A 19,907-nucleotide genomic window follows, 5' to 3' on the forward strand; every position below is an offset into this window, starting at 1 on the left:
GGGCAGATCCGGGCGCCCTGGCAGGCCCTGCCCTCTGGGGTCTGCACCCAGCGCCGCGGCCGTGAGCGGACCTGAGGATGGTTAGCACAGCCTCTGCGATTTGGGGAAGTGAAAGCCAGCGGAATGTCCCCTTGGCCAGAGGGCCTTGTGGCAGGTGAGGGAAACGGGCGGAGCCGTGCGTCTGCACGCTGCCACTTTTGAGGAAAAAGAGAGGGCTGCGGAGCGATGTCCTGAAGACGCGTCTGTGTGACTGGTGAGGCGATGTTTCTCCGAGCTTAAGGAAAGTCCTGGAAAGATACACATCCAACTGACACGAGGAGTTACGTTGACATTATACAACTTCTATTCATTTTAACTGTCTACGTTTCTCAGCGATGCATTCATATATAGGTAAAAATTAAGTTATGGCTTAAAATTAATTTATATTAAATTTATATTAATATAATGTATAATTATACATTTGTTAAGTTTAAAATTAACTTATAATTTACTAAATTTTGAACTTACTAAATTTATAATTAATTATATAATTCTATAATTATTAATTAAAGAATTAAAGCTTCATTTTAGGAAAAGAGCGAAGACTGGAATGGACCATGGCACGGAAAGACTTCGGAATTTGGTGTCCGAGGATGCCCGCTGGGCCCCACCGATGCCCCTCATTGCCAGACGAGCCCCTCTGGGCCTTGGCCTGTGCCCTGGGTGCTGATGGTGCCATTGGAGCAGGACGCGTCCATGTGGCTCAGCTCTTATAAAAAGAGCGGTTTGGTCCAGACACATGTGGGGAGAAGCTGTGTGATCAAGAAGGCAGAAGCCAGGGGGATGCTTCTGTGAGGCAGGAACAGCAAAGGTGGCCAGTAAGCCACAGCAGCTGGGAGAGGGGCCCGGGTCGGAATCTGCCTCACAGCCTCGGGGGGACCCGCCGCGCCGAGCCTGGGATCCTGGCCTTCGCGCCCCCCATCCCTGCCCGGTGTGTGCTGCTGTGTAACCACAGCCTGGGCAAACTAATGAGGTGTTCAGTGCTGGCAGGACGGGACCTCATCGGTGCCCCAGGAAGCCTCGTGCTGAAAATGGCGGACTGTGGGCCCATGGGCGTGAAAGAGGGCACGTGCCAAGCAGCAGCCCACAGGCACTGCCACCTGTCGCAGCCACTCCCGGAGCCCCAACCATACACTGGACGATGGCCCAGGTCCACGGCCTCGACATGAGCCACACGAGCCATCTTACCGTTTCCTGTCACCTTAGCGAACAAGGAACGGTGACATTAACGTTTCGTTGGACCCGTTGCACCCGCGATACTATCGTTTCAGCTCGAGGTCTATTCACAGCTCACCGACGGGACGGTTGGCGTCATTTTGCTCATAGGATGTCTTGAAACCCTGTTTCAAGGATGCTGTGGATGGAGTGCCCGCAGCCCGCCGTGAATCAGATCAGCCACGCTTCGAGTGCTGCGGGCCATGTGTCCTGTGGCCGCCGGGCCGGATACCCCAGGTTTGAGACGTCCGCACCCGGCGTGGTTCGGAGGCCCCGGCTGCTTCGAGCTCCTGCTCGCCTCTGCTTGTCTCCACTCCATCCCTGGGGTGGTCGTGGGACTCGCTGGTGGGGGGATATGGGGACATGGGGACAGCAGAGGAGGTGGCGTGCGGTGGCCGGCTGGCAGAGAGCTGTGTCGAGTCCAGGCTGCTCTGGTCTCTCGCTGCATGACATGGGGTAAATTGTCTAATCTCCCTGACCCTTAATCTCCACGTCCTCCAAAGGGCCGTCGCAGGGATGGAGCTGAGGGGCAGGGTAGGGAGGGATGGGCGTGTATCGGGCTCTGAGGAGACACCGCGGCTGGGAACCGGACCTCCTGGCCCTGTCCTTCCTCGGGCTCTCCCCTCCTCTGCTCAGCCATGAACCCAATGCCTTCCTTGATGAGCATGTGTTTGGGGGCTCCTCCCCTGCTGGAGGTGGCTTGAGGCAAGACTCTGAAGGTGGGAGGAGGGTAGGGGGAGCTTTAGGCCCCGGGCTGCCATGCAGTGCTCCTCCCCTGCCCCAGGGAAATGAACCCCGGCAGGGTGGGGGATCCCATGTGACTGTTCCTCCGTGCCTGCAGTCTGAGGCCACCGTGGAGCAGTGCCCCCAGTGCCACCAGCTCTTACGGGGCCAGCCGCATGCTAATGTGGGGAGCAGTGAGTGTCCCCATGAGTGCCAGAGCAGGCTGGGGACCTCCATTTTCAGTAGAACATCCCCCTGGAGCCGGGCCACCCTGCCTGGGCTGACCCAGAGCCAACAGCAAAACTTTTCCTGGCTGTGATGTGGTAACGTGTATAAACCCTGTTCCGCACAGACGTACCTACCCTCTATAAATTCAGCTACTGACACGGGCAGAGAGCTTGTCCCCTCTCTCCACTTTAGAATAATTTTAATCCTGTGGAAGGACCCAAGTTTATTCAAACCATAGGAACCCTCTGCGGTACCAGATGGCTGGGTTTCTCCGAGCAGATCGGACAAAGCCCACGGGGCTGGTGCCTGCAGCAGGTTGAATTCTGTCCCCTGAAAAGAGTTCTTGACCCTAGAAGCCTGTGACTCTGATCTTCTATGGAAACAGGGTTTTTGAGGATGTCATTAGTTGTGCTCAGAGGAGGTCACACTGGATCGGGGTGGCCCTAAATCAGACAGCTGGGGGGACGGAGACCCATAGGTAAGGAGAATGCCATCAGGTCGCTTGGCTGCTTTCTTCTCAGTTCTGTGTCCCCTGCCCCCAAAACAAGGAACTCCAGCACCTCCATAAGGCTGCCCTTCTGTCTGTGCGGGCCTGCAGCCCCCGTGGGGATTCCGGTGCCGATGGAGGCGGGTTTTGGACCCCACTGTTCCAACCTGAGGGACATCGGACTCTGGGACAGTTCTTACTCCGTGGGGTCAACAGTACGATCCCTAGTCGAGAATATCCAGGCCCAGAACACGGACTCCCACCAGCCAAACGCAGCCCCGACCCATCTGTATCCCAAAGCCTATTTCAGGAGCCACGTGATCACCAAGCCTTGCTCAAACAGACGTGTGGTCTTCCGTGGGAAAAACCAGAGCCGGAGAGAAGACCCGAAAGCAGGCTGGTGGCTAGATGCGACCAAGGCCTAGAGCTGCAGGCCCCTCTTGTTTTGCACGGCTTTTAGTTACACGGCTCTGAGATGAACGAGAGCGCTCTGTTCAGGCCTGCCTGGTCGCACAAGCCCGGCTTTGAGGTGGCTGGAGGCCAACCCAGGCCAGGGCCACAGAACCACACGCCCCTGGGCCTAGATTCTCCTCATAAGACCCCCTTGTTCTCCACCCCCCCTGACCCTGCCTGCACTTACGCTCCCTGCAAAGTGTGCCTCCCTCCTGCCTACGCCAAGCAGGAGACCGTCCTTCCTGCAGGTGACCCCAGGACCTTTAGTACCCACAGGTGAGGAGCAAGGCCGGCCAACCAGATAGGTGTGGGGTCCCACTGAATCCATTCTGCAAACGCGGGCGGCTGCAAGGTCGAGATCAAGGACATTTCAGACGCTCCACCATCGGGGTCTTGAAGATGCTCTCTGCAGGGTTTGGCCAGGTAAACCAGGTGGCTGAGCCAGCGGGCTCGTCTGCTGGCGGCCTGCCGCGGACACCGGGGAGAACGTGCGGGCGGGCTTCCCGCCAGCAGATGTTCCCAAGAAGGGGTCAGGCTCTTTGCGGACGCTGTGAGGAGGGGAGAGAGTCAAGCCTGCAGCCTCGGCATCACCGCATGTGTAGGGACAAAGCTGAGGGAGGTTGGCACCACCTGAAACCTTTCCTCACCTCTTCCTTCCTTCGTCCCACAACCCCATCCTCCTCCCGCACTGACGTCAGTCTCTGGTCCTGGCTCAGCCGCACGAAGGAAACTGCGCCTGCTGCTGTTCTTGTATTTTGTTGTTTTTCTGTCTTATTTCCTAAAGGTGTTAGCTCGTACATGTCATTTTATGTCATGCTATATACGTATTATTTTTTCAAAAGTTGCGTGCCCATTGTGACGTGTACGTTTATGGTGTGTATCAAGACTAGGGAGCGTGAGGGATCTTCTCTGCGAGTCCCCACAGCGGGCTTGGAACCCCTGGCTTTTCCGTGTGTTCTTCGTTTCGTCTGTATTTGGTGTGCTCCGTGAGGCCTGACGTGGTTCTGGGGCCGCTAACCATCTTCATGGTGCAGGTGTCCTGGCGACAGGACCGCGCACTGCCTGGTTCTCGGCACCGAGAGGTGGAAGCCTCTGGAACCCCTGCTTTCCTTGGAGCCCCTGGCGGCTTGTCTCTGCACCTGTTGGAACAGGATGTCCACACCCCCCCATGCCGCTTCCTGACTTCTCGGAAAGTAGGGAGTCGGAGCCTGCCTCTAAGCGGGCTTCCTCTTCTGGAGGTTGCTGGCCCTCAGTCACCCTGCGAATGCAGGTGACAGCCCTGCTCCAAGGCAGCCTGGCTAGACAGGCTCCTAGCCGCCGAAGGAAGAGGCCGTGACCTGACACTCCAGCTGAAGCTTCGTTGATCTTGAACCACCAAATAGGCTGGGAGTGCAGGGCCAGACAAGGCAGGACGGCAAGCCCGTCTCTCAGAGGTGAGACGTTACACATCCTTTTACTGTCTGCTTTCTGCTAAGGAGTGGTCAAGAACACAGAGAAGTGGACAGGGAAGATACCTTGGGGACATTAAAATATGGCCTTAAAATCCAAAGTGTGTCTCCCTCGGTGGGGCGTCTCTCACTGGAAGCATCCTCATTCCTAAGGCTATGTTGCATTTTACAACAAACGGGCTACACCACGTGGGTCGGGGTGTTTTCTCAGTGGCTTGACTCGTCCGGGATGTGACCTCCTGACCCCGCCAGGCTGCAGAGTGCTGACAGAGGGTGCCCTCTCTGCCAGCCCTTCCACACCCCGTTACTGGGGGCGGGCTCCGGGTTCTGGAGCCCCCGAGCCACGCCTGCCTGTGAGAGCACACGCAGGAGGTGCCCCGCCTGGCCAGCAGGGCTAGCCGGTCACTGGCCTGGAAGGGCGTCTGGGTTTTGCTCTGCTGGCATCTCCCCAAATCTGAAGGTGACACGGGACAGTTTAGGGAAGGGCTGGGCTCTCCCTTCACTTGCTAGTCCCAGAGGAACCCCAGATTCCCAGAACCTTCCCTGGATTCTGACTAAGCCCCCCTCCTGCTAGGACCCAGAAGGGACAGCCCGGTCCAGCCTGCCCAGCCCAGCACCCTGCCTGATGCCCCCTTCTTTCAGAACAAGCTCTCCTGGGCCCCACAGGAGGTCAGCACAAGGTCAAAGGTCACAGCCGCGGACACAGCTTGGATCCTGCCCAGATCCAGATGAACTAGGCAGTGGGGGTGGCAGGCCGTGAATTGGACTTTGTGGCTCTTGAGTCAGTACGAGGTCAATCGTAGCTCTGTGCTGAGCACCCCGCAAGCACCTCCTGAGCTCAGTGAGCTGGGTTGGAATGAAGAGGCCAGCTTTGCAGGGTGTGGGCACTGCGGGAGGGGAACCCCAGGAAGTGAGTCTGCTGTTCCCGGGCCAGAGGAAAGGCGTTGTGGCTGGAGCGTGTGGAAGAGAGAGTTGGAGACACAGGCTGGAAAGGAACCCTGGCCTTTTAAATTATTGTCATCATGCCAGGTGGAGTCTGTAGCAGCCCAGGGGCCCCCAAGTGCTCTCAGGGTCGCTGGTTCTGCGGGAGAGGGCAGTGAGGAGCGTAGGGAGTAAGTAACACACATCATGTCCTTTGCTTGGGTTCTGGCACACCAGCGCTGGGTGTATTATTATTACTGGTCAATTCTCCAACAGCCCTGGGATGCCCCATGGTGAGCTCACAGATGAGGACACTGACGGACGGAGGGATAGGGGTGCAACGCAGGCCGCGGCGGCCTCTTGGTTATCAGTGACCATCCCAGTGCCGGGCGCGGGCTGGAAACCCTCTACGACCATCGGCCACTGAGGTCACTAAATCTGTGCAAGGCCCTGATGCGATGGGGCTGGTGACCTATACTTTGCACCGGAGTGTCTGGCCTGGCGTCCTCTGTGCCCCTCGCTGGCCGGCTGCTGGTTCTCCAGGGAGGTGGGCACTGTCCAGGGTGCTGGGCTCCGGGTGGGGCGGGGGTGGGGTGGGGTGGTGGAGGCTGCTGGGGGGCACCCGGGGGCAGACCCCTGCGGGTCCAGAATCTGTGCTCCCCTGCACCCTGCCCCGAGGGCAGCGACAGGCAGCGCCTCCCCCTTGTCCACCGGGGGGCGCCATGAGAGGGCATTGTGGCCGCACCCGCCCGAACTCTCCCTGCCCGCAGGGGCGGGACCCGGACCAGAGAAACGAAACTGGGCCTCCGCGGAGGCTTGCACGCTGGGGCGGCGCGGGTGCGCGGGTGCGCGGGCGGGTGAGGGGGGTGCGCGGGGGCGCGGGCGGGCCTCGGGGTCCTTGGGTCTGGGTCGCGGCGCCTGCGTGCTGCGGGCCGTCCCCTCCCAGCGGTTTTTTCCCGCGGCGCCTGGTTTCGGTTTCGCTCGGGCCCCGCCCCGCGCCGCCCCTCCCCGCTCCGTGCGGACCCCAGCCCCGGGCAGCCGGTGGGCGCGCGGTGTGCGCGGAGGAGCCCCGGGGCTGGCGCGGAGCCCTTCGCTGCCTGGGGTTGCCGGGGGCGCCTCTGCCTGCGTCCCTAGTAGCTCCCCGGAGCGCAGCATCTCCGCCCCGTGGCCGCCCGAGCTCGTCCTTAGCGTTCCCAGCGCTGCCCGCCGCCGGGGTCTCCAGGCCACGGTGGGCACCGCTGCCGCGACGGCCTTAAGGGCCCCGAGGTGGCGGCGGGGAGGCCGGAGAAGGAACGAGTGCTGAGATGGGGAGCTGGCCGCCCTCGACGCCCCCCACCCCCGGCGCCCGGCCCCCACGTGACCCCGGGCCCACCGGCGGGCGCGGTGGGGTGGCGGCTGGGGCATGGGCGTTGAGTCCGGCGCACTCCTGAAGCTGGGGACGTCGGAGGCTGAGTGGCTAGATCATTGCCCGGGTTCAGGCCCCTGGTGGGGGCGGGAAACAGAAGGGCCCTTCAGGGACTTCTGAGCCCTGTGGTGGCTTTTCTGGTGCGCGGGGAAGCAGAGCCTTGCGGAGGGCAGCGGAGGGCAGCGGAGGGGTGGAGGCCCCTTCGGCACTGAAAATCGTGGAGAGGCCGACCGGGACGGTAGTCTCGTCCCTGGCCATGCAGGGATGAGGGGCGGGGTGGCGGCCGAGGTTGAGCCGGGGAACCTGGCCCACACGGTCTAGCTCTCCCTGCCCCCAAGAGCTCACTAGCTAGTGGACCGCGAGCCAAGTCTGGGGGAGGCAGGGCGGGCAGCCTGCTAGCCTGACCACTAGCCCTGTTCGCCCTGAGCTGCCCCAGCGCGCAGGCCCGCCCCTCCGGGCGCTCTGGCCTCTCTGAAGTGCTCTCTGCCCCACCCAGTCCCCATGGCACCTGTGCACAGGTGCTTCTGTCTGTCTGCCCCTCGTTCAGCACCCAGCGGGCCCTCTCACACGGTGTCTGATCTCAGGGTTCTGCAAGGGCTGTGTTTCTGCTGGAACAGTGCCCCCTCCCCCAACACCTAGTTCTCAGTTGTCCCAGCCCCCAGGCCCAGCCAGCGGGAACAGTTTTAGACTCACTGAGGGATGGAGACCCTGGGAGGGGTGACCCTGGCGGGGGCAAGTGGGGTCAGGAAGAAAACCTGCGGGAGCCCCTGGTCGGGGAGGAGGTGGGGGAGGGGCGGAGATGCCGGCGTCAGGAGGGGCGGGAACCCGATGGGGGCTCAGGGCTGTGAGTGCCGCAGGTGAGGAAGTGCTAGCATTAGGTTTTCAATTCAGCGGGGGAGCTTCTGGGCACTGTAATTTTCCTTTCCCAGAAAATGAAACTGAAGCAGGCAGGTCACGTGACAGGCGGCTCAGTATATAGTCAGCTGCCTGGGGACCCTTTTTCTTCCAGACCTGCAGGAGCGTGCCTGCCTGGAGCAGACCCATCCCCGGAGGAATGGAGTGTGTCTCATGTGGCTATGTCTCCAAAGACGAAGCCCCCAAGTTCTGCAGCGAGTGTGGACAGAAGCTTCTTCCTGCAGCCCCCGTACCAGGTAAGGGCCGAATGGGGGCGGGGTGGGGTGGGCAGCCCAGCCCCGCTTCCCCTCGCCGAAATGGAAACTGTGGCCAGCGGGCAGCTGCGGCGAGTAGCTGGAGGTCTTCTGTGGCTGCGGGACTCTTACTAGAAGCACTTTTGTTACAAGAACAGTTTCGTCTGGTTCTTTACCGGGAGCTCTTGTTGCTTTTTAAAAACTTTCAATTTCATTTCCTGGAGAGCACCTAATGGTTCTCCTCCTCCCTGGGACCGGGCAGTGTCGGGCTGAGCTGAGGCGTTTCCGGATTGCAGAGGATGCTGTGTGGAAGTGGTATCCCAGGTGGTGTGATGGGGTGCGGGGTCCCCACAGCCTTGACAGGACCCTCTCTGGTGATGGAGGGCAGGTCAGTGTCTGAAAGGGAAGCATGTCACCTGCCAGCTCAGGTCGGTCCTTAACTCTGGGTGTCCAGGACCTCAGGCTGCCTTCCTTCCTTTCCTAGGTGTTCTTGGACCCAGGACCTTTGCACTGCCCGTTCCCTCAGCTTGGAATATACCTTTCCTCTGAGGGCAGCACCATTACCCCCTCACCTCCTTTCTGTCTTTGCTCCTCGGCCCTCGCACCTGGAGGCCCACTCTGACCACCCCATTGAGAACAGCACCTGCCCGGCCCCCCACTCCCACTCCCACTTGCTCAGGCTGTTTGCCGTTCTACCATTCGGCCCACAGCAGCGCACGGCTTCAGACAAGACCTTTGCTCTCTTGTTAGCTGCTTTACTCCAAGTCCCTGGCACGGCACCTGGCACATAGTAGGTGCTTGACTCATAATTTCCGGACCCAGCAAAGAAAGTCTTCTAGAAGATCATGTGTGTTTTCTAAATATAGTTTGTGTGCGTGTGTTTGCGCTAGAGTCAGTACATGCTGCCAGTACCAGCCCTTCTTGCTCGCTGACCCCTGGGTGATCTGCGAGGGTACCCTGTGTGTGAAGGGGAAGCCCTGGTTCGTTACTCTCGTCTCTGCTGCGTGTGTACAAAATGCTTACATCCCAGATATTTTTACTGGACTGTATTAGGTGCGAAGAGGTGACTGCTTTTGCTGTCAGGTTTTGTTTGACTTTCTTTGGCCGCTGCCCCTTTAGGGAGGAGCTCCGGCTACAGTCAGACCTAGAGTCTGTCTTTTCCTTTGGAACACAGGGGACTTGACTCATGCAGTCGAGCTTGAGTCGGCTCAGTGTCCGCTGTCCTCATTGGCTCCTGGCTGTCTGGATATGGGACCATGGCCTAGCTGAGCTCTTGGTGGGTCCAGGCAGAATTTTCCACCTGCCAGGGCTCCACACCCCTGGTCACTAGAACATCCGCCTGAGTGGGAGACCTTGTGAGGGGGTCTTTGGGACCCCAGAGAGTAAAAAAACCCAAATCAGACCAGTTGGTGAAATGGCAGTGAGCCTGACGTTGTGCTAAGTCTTGAGAGAGGAGACATCATAAATTCCCTTTTTACAGATGCCAGGAGTGAGGCACAGGGAGGTTAAGGAAACTGTGTACGGTCCCACAGCTAGCAATTGGCAGAGGCAGGATTTGAACCCAGCGGCTCTGCAGAGCTCGAATCCTGGGAGGAAGCCGTGGTCTTGCGGCCTCTGAGGGGAGGGAGGGAGGGTGGGGTGCTGGCGGCCCCCTCCATCTGCCCTGAAGTGCCACCACCTGGGCCGTGATAAGCAGCTCCACCCCTGCTGGCCCTGGCCTGTATGGGGGTCAGGGGTCAGGGGTGAGGCAGGGGTTGAGTGTGGGTCTCCAGGGTGGACATGAATGACCATGACCAGGTAAAGCAGGGGGACCGCAGACAGGCAGGTAGAGGACCCTGAGGGCCTTCTCTGGAGTCTGGGTCCAGTGCCTCATGCCTCCTGGAGACCCAGCTCTTTGGGAAAGCACTCGCTCCTCTCCAGGGGTCTCCAGGGGGCGCAGTACCTCTGCCCTCCTTTGGTTTTGTGTGTGGGGGGGGATCTCAGAGCACTGCTGAGGGTGGCCCAGGTGTCATGACAGAACTGGGAAGGGAAGGTCAGCCTGCCAGCCTGGGCATGTGGTGCTTTGACAGGATGCCATGAAGTCTTCCTGTGCTGGCAGCAGGCCAGCGGTCACCGTCCAGGGCCCCGCCGACCCCTGCGGGGAGGGAGGGAGGGTCAGGTCCCCCCCCCCACCTCCGAGATTCCCGTATGCTGCCAGACCACGGGACGAAGGCCGGGAGAGCGCCGGGAGTGCTGGCTTCTCACGTCGGGGCCTCCCCTGCTGCTGGTGGGAGCGGGGCGCACGGGATGGGACTCCAAGGGATCCCCAAGGGCCAGGGTTCTCAGGAGCGATGGCGATCTCCCCCAGCCCCTGCCCTGCACGGTGCTTTAGCCCCCCTCCGCTCCCCCGCCCCTCCCTCATTCTCAGCCAAGCCTCTGCTTATAGGAAGGGAAACTGAAACCAAGCTGGGGCGGTGGGGGGGGGAATCTTCTTCCTGTCAGTCCCTCCCGGAACTGCCTGGCTGCGGCCCCAGGGCTCTGGGCTCCGGGGCACCTCCAGGCCAGGCGCTCTGGGGCAGTGGGCGGGGCCAGGAGCTGGGGGCCCAGAGAGGCCGGTGCCGCTGCTGTTCCCAGGTGCTGGGATCTGAAGCCCGTTTCGGGAGTGCGCGGCCGAGAAAGAATTCTTCAGGCGTTTTCTGGGCAAAACAAGTGGTTTTATTAAAGCCTGGGGACAGAGCCGGTGCGTGAAGTGCAGGGAGAGCTGCACAGGGGCCTGGGGAGCAACGGGTGATGTTCTTTTAAGCGGAGGACAGATGTGTAGAGACAGAGGAAGTTTCCCAAAGGATTTTCTTATGTTAAAGACTTAGAGGAACCCGGAGGCCTGGCCCTTGTTGAGCTAAGATAGTTTTGGGCTCTGGCAGGACAGTAACAGGACGACCCTTGAGAGCTCCTGGAGGAGCTCCATCCTGGCCTCATTGTTTGTCTGTCGGGTTGCCGCAGTTACGGGGAAATCCCATTCCCTCTACCATTTCTTTCTGCCTCGCACCTCCTGTGGCTGGACACCTGGGTCGCGGAGGCTGGGGCCGGGGCACCGACCACATAAAGGTGCGGAAAGGGGGTGTGTGGAGAGTCCCAGCCCATCCTGGGCAGAGAGGGGACAACTTTGCCCAGTCATGTTGGGCCAGTCTGATGAGGTTCTAGAACCTAGGTGAGGTTCGGTGGGGTGAGGTCCAGAGCCGACAGCTAAGAAAGAATTCTTAAGACGTCTCTGGTACAAAAAGGTGGTTTATTAAAGCACGGGGACAGGACCCGTGGGCAGACAGAGATGCTGCCCCGCTATCCCGAGGAGGGGCTGATTATATACACAGGAGTCGGGTAGGTGAGGACAAGGGGGTGTTCGGAAGGCTATCCGGATAAAGAGACTGTCAGGATATTGAAGGCTTGGTTATTGTCAAGCCAAGACTGTTTTTCCCTCTAGTGAGGCACTAGCATGAAGACAATTGGGAGTCTCCTGGTGGGATGTCACATTCCTGCTATCAAGCTTCCCTGTTAGTGAGATTTGGGTTTAGAAGAAATTTAACTTTATTTACTTTTCCTTCTACCTCAACCTCCTTCAGTTTTGTTTATGGAGGGGAGGGCGACATTAGGGCTTGAGGAACTGAGTTATGTGCCTCTGGAAATTGGGCTATTGATAAGATAGATGCTTTGTTGTAAATCTCTAGGACATTTGTAAACCAAGGGAGGCTCCTGCCCTGCAGGACTGTGATCTCTGCAAGTTAACTATTTGTTTTTCTTTTAGGGCAGCCAGGGGTGCCTGAGGAATGTCACACATATTATGGAGGGGAGCGGGTGGAGGGGTGCAAGGTGCCAGCTTTTGCTTTGTCCTTAGCCAGCCTCCTGCTCCCTCATCAAGTCCGAAGGTGGAGGGTAGGGCCAGGGGGAAGGTCAGGTTCCCCAGGGGACCCAGTCGGACTCTTCCTTGAGTGCTAGAAGCCTATTATCAGGAGATGAAGTTCTGGCCAACGTCCTTACTTTTTCATTTTCTGCTATGTCCCAGTTTCCTTGATGTTTTTATAAGGGGAAAAAGAGGAGAACCTGAGACCCTATTCACATCCAGGATAGGGCTGGGGGCCCCTGGGGCAGCTCAGAGGCAGGACAAGTACAGGTGGGGGTGGCCCCAGGCCGGGGGAGGTTTGGGGCAGCACTGGAGGGTCCCTGGCTGGGGACAGAGCCATCCTGCCTGTTTGTGCCTGTAGGGCTGGTGTGGGCACCTCGACTCCACGGCCACCGGCACAGGCCGTGGGTTTGTGCTCACTGAACGGACTCCGGCCGGGTGGGGCAGGCACACCTGGAGGGTCGTACTGCTCAGTGCCGTGGGTTTTATGATTTCAATCATGGTAAAACATTTATAACGTGAAATTTACCGTTTTCACGGTGTGTCGCTGTTCGGCGGCCTGAGGCCCATTCCCGTTGTCATGCGGCCATCCCCACCATCTCCTCCAGAACCTTCCATCTTCCCAAACTGAACGTCTGTCTGCAGTAAACACTGATGCCGCCCACAGCTGCTGTCACCCACTGCCTCTTTCTGTCTCTGGGAATGTGACTACCTTAGGGACCTCTGTGAGAGTGGGAGGCGTGCGTGCTTGCTTTAGCCTTGAGGACCTGCAGGGCTGCGGCCCCTGTTTTCCAGCCGAGGGCTGGGCCCAGATGGCAGGGGGGCCCTGGGCTAGCTGGTGGCCGTCCCAGGGGTGCGTGCGCTGCAGACCTAGGCCTGCTGCTGGGGCTCTCCTCGGCAGCCTGGGTGTCGGAGTCAGCGTGGCTGACCGCGTTGGGTTGAGTTAATTTTCGGTGACATTTTATAGAAGTGATTTGGGGTTGTCGGTGAGGTCCCTGCCCTCTCCCCTCATTCCTGTGCTAATCAGCCATTGACCTGATTTGGGGACCTGAAGGGGAGCTCAGACCCATTGGCTCTCTGGGTACCCCCAGGTCTGCTCACCTGCAGGCATCCCAGCGTGCATACATGCTTCAGGGCTAGGGGACAGGAATTTGCTCCAATTCAGCCAAAATATCCTATGGGCAAGGACCAGGACCCCGACAGCTGTCCCCAGGGCCTGTTGTGGCTTCTGTGAAACCGTGGGAGGCAGCCCAACGCCTGGGTTCAAGCCCTGCTCCCCAATTGTCCTTCCATATTTGTGTCTACCAGGAAAGCATGTCCCCCGTTGGCTGGCGGTGGGTACTTGGCGGGTTCACACGCAGAGCACCTATTAAATGCTGCGGCAGGTTTGCCCTTCCTGAATCCATCTGGAACTAACACGTGCTGGTGAGAACGGAGGTGATTGGAAGTGGTGTTGGGAAGCAAATGGTTCAGAAAGAAGTCTTCAAATATTCTTGGTACAAAAAGGGTGGTTTTCTTATAACACAGGGAGGGGCAGGACCTGTGGGGAGAGAGAGCTGCCCCCCCCCCCCCCCCCCCCCCGACTGTGAAGAGCTGAGCTGCCAAGAGATCATATACTTTAGAGTTGGGGGAGGTAAGGACAATGCAAAGTTTCCAAAAGGATTTTCCTGTCTCAAAGACTCACAGGATCTGGGAGGCCTGGCTAGCTATTGTCAACCTAATGTTGCATTTCCTCTAGCAAGGCCTTAACTCGGGAGACTGGGACTTCCTTCCTGGAGGAATGTTCTATTCTGCCCGTCTGGAGTGTTTGTCAATAGGGCTGAAGGTCCTAAGGAAATTCATTTTTATGTACATTTCTTTTGCCTTTGTTCCTCAAGTCATGAACGACCTTCCCATTGTAGGAGGGCACAAAAGCCATGAAGCCTGTTAACACAACATTATTAAGTATTTGGTGTGTCCCCTTCTGGATGTTTCCTCTGCCTGGAAACGTGTGTATGCATATGTGTTTCTGTAAGCTGGTGGGTCATGCTGATGTAGTTGGGGAATACAGGTGAGGCTTGGTGGGGTAGTGGGTCTGGAGCCGACAGCCAAGAAAGAATTCTTGAGACGTCTTTGGTGCAAAAAGGTGGTTTTATTAAAGCACAGGGACAGGACCCGTGGGCAGAAAGAGCTGTGCTGGGGTCATGAGCAGTGACCCATGATGTGCTCTCTAGTTGGGGGGGTGAGCAGGAGATCGTGAGTCTCTGAGGAATTTTGGAAGCAAGATTTGCAGAACCTTGAGGGGCTAGCTGGTGTTGGGAAAAGGTCGTTTACTACCGCCTGATAAAACCTGAGTCGTGAGAACCTTCAGATGTGTATCAGTGGGTCATATGCCTGGGGATAGAGATAAAGGGAGCTTCCAAAGGAATTTTCATTTATTTTTTTATTTATTTTTATAAATTTTTAAAGATTTCACGTATGCATGTATGTATTTTAGAGAGGGAGAGAGGGGAGGGGCAGAGGGAGAAGGAAAGAGACTTACACCGGCTCCACACCCAGCATGGAGCATGGAGCCTGACGTCATGACCTGAGCCCAAATCAAGAGTTGGATGCTTAAAACCGACTGAGCTATTCAGGTGCCGCCAAAGAAATATTTATATGTTAAAGTCGAATGACAGGATCCTGGAGGCCGGGCTAGGACTGCCTTTGGCCCTTAGCAGAGCGTCAACATGGAGGCAGCTGCGTCCCTAGAGGAAGGTCACTCTGCCTGTTTCAAGGACCTGTCACTGGGCTGTAGGTCGTAAGGAAATTTAATTTTCTTCTGTAAAGAAATTTATTTTTCTTCTGCCCTTGTTCCCCCCTTGCCTTGTTCCACCGTTTGTCAGAAGGGACATGGCGAGGTGGATCTTGCCCCCGGAACCAGTCTATCTGGAGGACAGCCTTCTGTGTTTATAAGCATGAGGCTTCTGGCCCCTCTGGCCTATGGGTTTCGAGGTTTCTCGTCCACCCGCATCCTCTGTAGCACTGGGCACTACACGTCTTGCTGGTTCATGCCAAGTGGGTGGGGGCACATGGCATCTCGTGGATTCCTTGCTCGCTTCCTTGATCTGTGGAGAGCCAAGGATGTTTTCAAGGGTCTTTTTCTTTGAACCGCCTCTTGTTTTCCTCTTGGGAAGCTCATTTTTTACAACAATTCTTACTGATTCTTCATCGGCGTCGAGGCTGTTTAATTGGAGAGGACCAGAACCGCAGCCCCTGCTTCATCCGCTGGAGGAACGCACTGCCTGGACACTCGGCTCCAGAGCCAGGGGCTTGGGTTTCCGTGGGGCTTGCTCTCTGTCCTGAGTTCCTCTGTCTCTGCCTCTTTCTCTGGTCCCCTGCTTTGTCCTCAGGCTGGCTGTGTTCAGGAAGGCAGACGGGCTCACCAGCTCTGGTGCCTGGGATCTGTTTGTCTGACCAGGGGAGGGAGTCAGTTTGTCTGAAACCCCAGTCACCAGCCCTGGAGGTCGCTGCACGTCCTGCCAATCACTGGGGCCAGGGGAAATGCCAGGTTCTGATTGGATCAGGCTAATCAGGGATCTCACCACAAAGAGGCAGGTAGAGGCCAAAATGCTCACAGTTTATCATCAAAGGAGAGTGGCCTGGGCGTTGTGTGCGATGATATCCTTGCTGGTTTGGTTCTTCAGCCGTCAGGTTGTGGGGGAGGAAGAATTTTTCTCTACCCTTCAAAATGCTTCTGGCTGGTCTGAGAATTAAATTGACATGAGACAGATTGACAGGAGAAAAATCAGATTTAATTTCTTTACGATGAGAGATTGCAAAGACAAGTGAAGGGAGGTGTCTATGTCACCCTGAACTCAGGAGAAGGGAGTGGGTAGGGGTCTGGGATGCCAAAGGGAAGACAGCAGGTCTCAGGGAGATGGGAAGGAGTCAGAGGTGAACAGATGTTTGCTGGGCCATCAGGAAACTATGGGACAAGAAGACTCTGGTCCAGCAGGCCTTGCTAAGTTCCCCCTGGCCCTCCATCCCGCCATCCCTAGTTCATAGCTTAATGTAGTTATGTGTGGCGGCTCCCAGTTCCTCCTTCTCGATTCTTTTTTTTTTTTTTTTTAAAGATTTTATTTATTTGACAGACAGAAATCACAAGTAGGCAGAGACGCAGGCAGAGAGAGAGGGGGAAGCAGGCTCCCCGCTGTGCAGAGAGCCCAATGCAGGGCTCGATCCCAGGACCCTGGGACCATGACCTGAGCCGAAGGCAGAGGCTTTAACCCACTGAGCCACCCAGGCACCCCATCCTTCTCAATTCTTGTAAGCAGTTAGGGGGAAGGTCAAAATTTCTTCCTGAGTCTTTTCAGCTCAAAATAGTCTTCATGACAAAGTAGCCCATCTTGGGGCAACTCAAAGTTCTAAGTATGTGTATTTAGCCATTTAATGTAGTTGTTATTAATTCTGAGTCTTGTTACAGTCATCCAAAGGATGACTTCTGAGGGCCAAGTCCCAAATGCCAGAGGCTCCAAGGGAAGCAAAGCACTGGTCCCTGCTCTCCAGAATTTACAGAGGGGAGGTTGGGCATAAGACAGGGCCTAGGAGAAGGAAGAGGAAGGGGCTTCAGAAGCGGGGCCCAGCAGGCCTTGGCTCTGGAGACCAGGCTGAAGGAAGGTTCCAAGTAGAAAGCCATCTGGAGTTGGGGGGGGACGTGGGGACCCAGCTTTGAAAATAGGGTCCCTGAAGGACTCCGTTTGGGAGGGGGCCCCTCTGGGGATGGTGGTTGTAAACAGGGGCGACTCTGAGAGCAAAGCAGCTGGGGTACAAGGGTCAATGGGGGCAGGGACCAGGGAGGCGCTGGGAGCTCTGGGTCGGGCCAGGAGCCCCAGTGAGAGGGGCTGAGAGTGGGGCGCCTCTCCCTGAGAAGAGAGGAAGAAGCACCTCGGGCAGGGAGGGGAGTGGCTTGTTCTGTTTTAGACCCAGGGCTGGGCCACTCTGCTGATGCCGACGTCGGGAAGAGCTGGACAGTCCGACTGCACGTGCTGTCCCGGGGGTTCGGCCTCTTCCTTGGGGCTGGAGCCGGGGTCCTGGGTCCGTCATGCCCACCCAAGAGCAGAAATTGCACCCAGGGAAAGTGCATGTTGGGGGAGAGGGCTGATCTGGCCAGTGTCCTCACGGGACTTTCCTCCGGGATTTTCCTTGCTTTACCGTGAGACTTGACCCACATGTGTGGACTTTTGCAGATTCTGAGAACAACAACCCTGAGGCAGTGCCGGCCCCAGAGGAGAAAAGGGAGTGTGGACAGGAGCTGAAGGAGGATGGTGGCCCCGAGGTGACCTCGGACCCTGAGGCAGAAATGGAGTGTGAACAGGAACTGAAGGAGGACGGTGACCCCAAGGTGACCTCAGACCCCGAGGAAGAGATGGAGTGTGGACAGGAGGTGAGGGAGGACGGTGGCCCTCTCTTGTCCCCGGACTCAAGTCACCTCCTGCAGGAGGATCAGGACGAGCCCGCTTCCAGTGTCTCCTTGGCTGGCCCAGGAGTGGGCAGAGTGAGTAGTCCTGGGCCCTGGTGGCGGGACGCGGGGCGGGGTGGTCTGTGAGGAGCAGCAACGGCCCATTTCCCCCCTGCTTGGCCCGCAAGCTGCCGCTGCTGTGGTCGCACCCGAGGCGGAACAAGGGGCCCCCCCCATCCTTACTGTGCGGCTCGGTGTGGCCCCCCCGCCCCCGATGGCTGCACGCGGGGCAGCACCAGGGCAGCCCCGTCTCTGCGGCTGGTTGGCCACGGCTCTGGGTTCTGCTCCCCCGCCAGGCCCGCTGGGTCTGCAAGCCTGAGCTGCTGCTGCTCGGCCTGTGCGGACCCAGCGGCCTGGGGCTCCTGCTGGACGCGGGAACACGATGCTGTCCTTCCGTGTCGGGGTTGGGGCCGGTGTCCTGTCTCTTCTCAGTTGTTCCTTGAAGCGTCAGGCCAGCGGGGCAGACGCGCAGCCAGCAGGGTCGCGGTTAGGGGGGGCACCGTGCGGGGTGCGGCGGTGCGGGGGGGGTGTGTCGGGTGGCAGGGGTGTGATGTGAGGTGAGAGCGGGGGATGTGTAAGAGTGTGTGTTAGTGTGTAGTGTGCGTGTGCGTGAGTGTGGGATTTGTGTCGTGTGGGTGTGAGTGGGCTGTGTGGAGGGTGCAGGAGTATGGGGTGTGGTGTATGTTAGTGTGTGAGGCCGGGTGAGGTTTTTGTTAGTGTGCGATGTGTGTGGCGTTGGGTATGTGTGGTGTGGGCGTGTTAGCATGTGGTGTGGATGCGTATGGTGGGGGTACTCACGTGTGGTGGGAGTGTGGGGTGTGCGGTGTGGGGTGTAGATAGGTGTGCGGGAGTAGCTGGTGTGATAGCGGTGCGTGTGGGGTGTGTATGTGTGTGGTATGCATGTGAGTGAGTGGACGGTGTGTGTGTGTGTGTGAGGTGTGAGTGGGGTGTAGGGGTGTGAGTGTGATTTTTGAGTGTGTTTGTGTGTGAGTGTGTGTCCTTCCCCTTGGGGTGTCGCTGTCCTGAGCAGGACGTGGGACGGTGAAGGTTCAGGTGAACTCTGAGAGTGGGTGCGGGGGGGTGCCCCCCCACAGGAGGGCACGTGGCACCGCGAGAGGACTCGACTCTGAGTCCAGCAGTACTGGGTTTTCTTTTCTTTTCTTTTTTTTTAAAGATTTTATTTATTTATTTGACAGAGATCACAAGCAGGCAGAGAGGCAGGCAGAGAGAGAGGAAGAAGCAGGCTCCCCGCTGAGCAGAGAGCCCGACGCAGGGCTCGATCCCAAGACCCTGAGATCATGACCTGAACCTAAGGCAGAGGCTTAACCCACTGAGCCACCCAGGTGCTCCCTGGGTTTTCTTTTTTAACCTTGAAGTAACCAGAGTGAGTTTAAGGCTCTTTTCCAAAATAGGCAAGAATAACCAAGAATACTATGAAAAAGAAAAGTCTGAGTGGGACTTACTGCACGAAATCAAACAGAAACGAGTTACAAAGCCGTAGTCAGTGAAACAGTGAATTCTGGGGGTGATCGCTGTACTAGAAGAGACATCCCTGAGTCAGAACCTCGTATTTGCAAGAACAGGGGTGGGGGATGTGTAAATATGTATCTGATCTCTGAACAGGGAAAGAGTTTCTGGTAATTAAAGCAACGGAAAAGACTACAAACAAGAGATCAGTGTCTTTGACTTAAATTAGAAACGTCATAGAATATGATAAGCACAAATGAAGGGCAAACAATCTAGGAGAAACATAGAATATTTTTATTTACATAAAAGTACTTTTTTTTTTAAGATTTTATTTATTTATTTGACAGAGATCACAAGGAGGCAGAGAGGCAGGCAGAGAGGCAGACAGAGAGAAAGGGGGAAGCAGGCTCCCCGCTGAGCAGAGAGCCTGATGTGGGGCTCGATCCCAGGACCCCGGGACCATGACCTGAGCCGAAGGCAGAGGCTTTAACCCACTGAGCCACCCAGGTGCCCCACATAAAAGTACTTTTAACGAAGAGTGAGTTGCCTCAGTATGTCAAAAGCTCCTAGAAATCAAGAAGAAAACAGTAAACAACCCAGTAGGAAAAAGTGGGTCAATAGTAGATTATAGTCTCTAAATAAATGGCCTATAAATTTATAAAGCTCCCACCTCTGAACTCAAACCTGGAAAATAAAAAGAACCGTGAGCTTTTATGTGAAACTTATAAAATTAAAGAATGGATTTAAAGTCAGCATTTGGGGTGGAGCTCTCCGTGCACCTGCGGGTAGTCTGGTGGGACCCCAGCGAGACAGGTGCTCTTCTTCTCTGATTTCATTATGAGAAATGACCCCAGAAAGGCATCTGAGGGTTTCAGAGAGGATTTAATCGCAGCCCCAGCTTCAGTGGCCCATAGGCTGGAACCCTCTTGAGTTCCCCCACCCTGGGCAGGGCCCCCTGGGTTGTCCCTAGGCCGGAATGTATTGTGGCCTCTGACTGTTATTTTCTCAAAGAAGAAAGCC

General features: G+C 57.2%; 1 protein-coding gene across 1 annotated transcript in view; it reads left to right on the top strand.

Moving 5' to 3' along the window:
* Window positions 1-7,928: 7,928 nt before the first annotated feature.
* LOC111160428 (ring finger protein 213) overlaps window positions 7,929-19,907 on the top strand; it is a 105,292-nt gene continuing 93,313 nt past the window's right edge. Inside the window, exons 1-2 of the mRNA XM_022523545.1 lie at window positions 7,929-8,070; window positions 17,149-17,456. Coding sequence (XP_022379253.1) covers window positions 7,974-8,070; window positions 17,149-17,456 — 405 coding nt within the window. The 5' untranslated portion in view covers window positions 7,929-7,973. The remainder of the gene's footprint in view (window positions 8,071-17,148; window positions 17,457-19,907) is intronic.

This window comes from Enhydra lutris, unplaced genomic scaffold (genome assembly GCF_002288905.1).
Source record: "Enhydra lutris kenyoni isolate GAN:26980312 unplaced genomic scaffold, ASM228890v2 scaffoldscaffold75, whole genome shotgun sequence".
Lineage (NCBI taxonomy): Eukaryota > Metazoa > Chordata > Mammalia > Carnivora > Mustelidae > Enhydra > Enhydra lutris.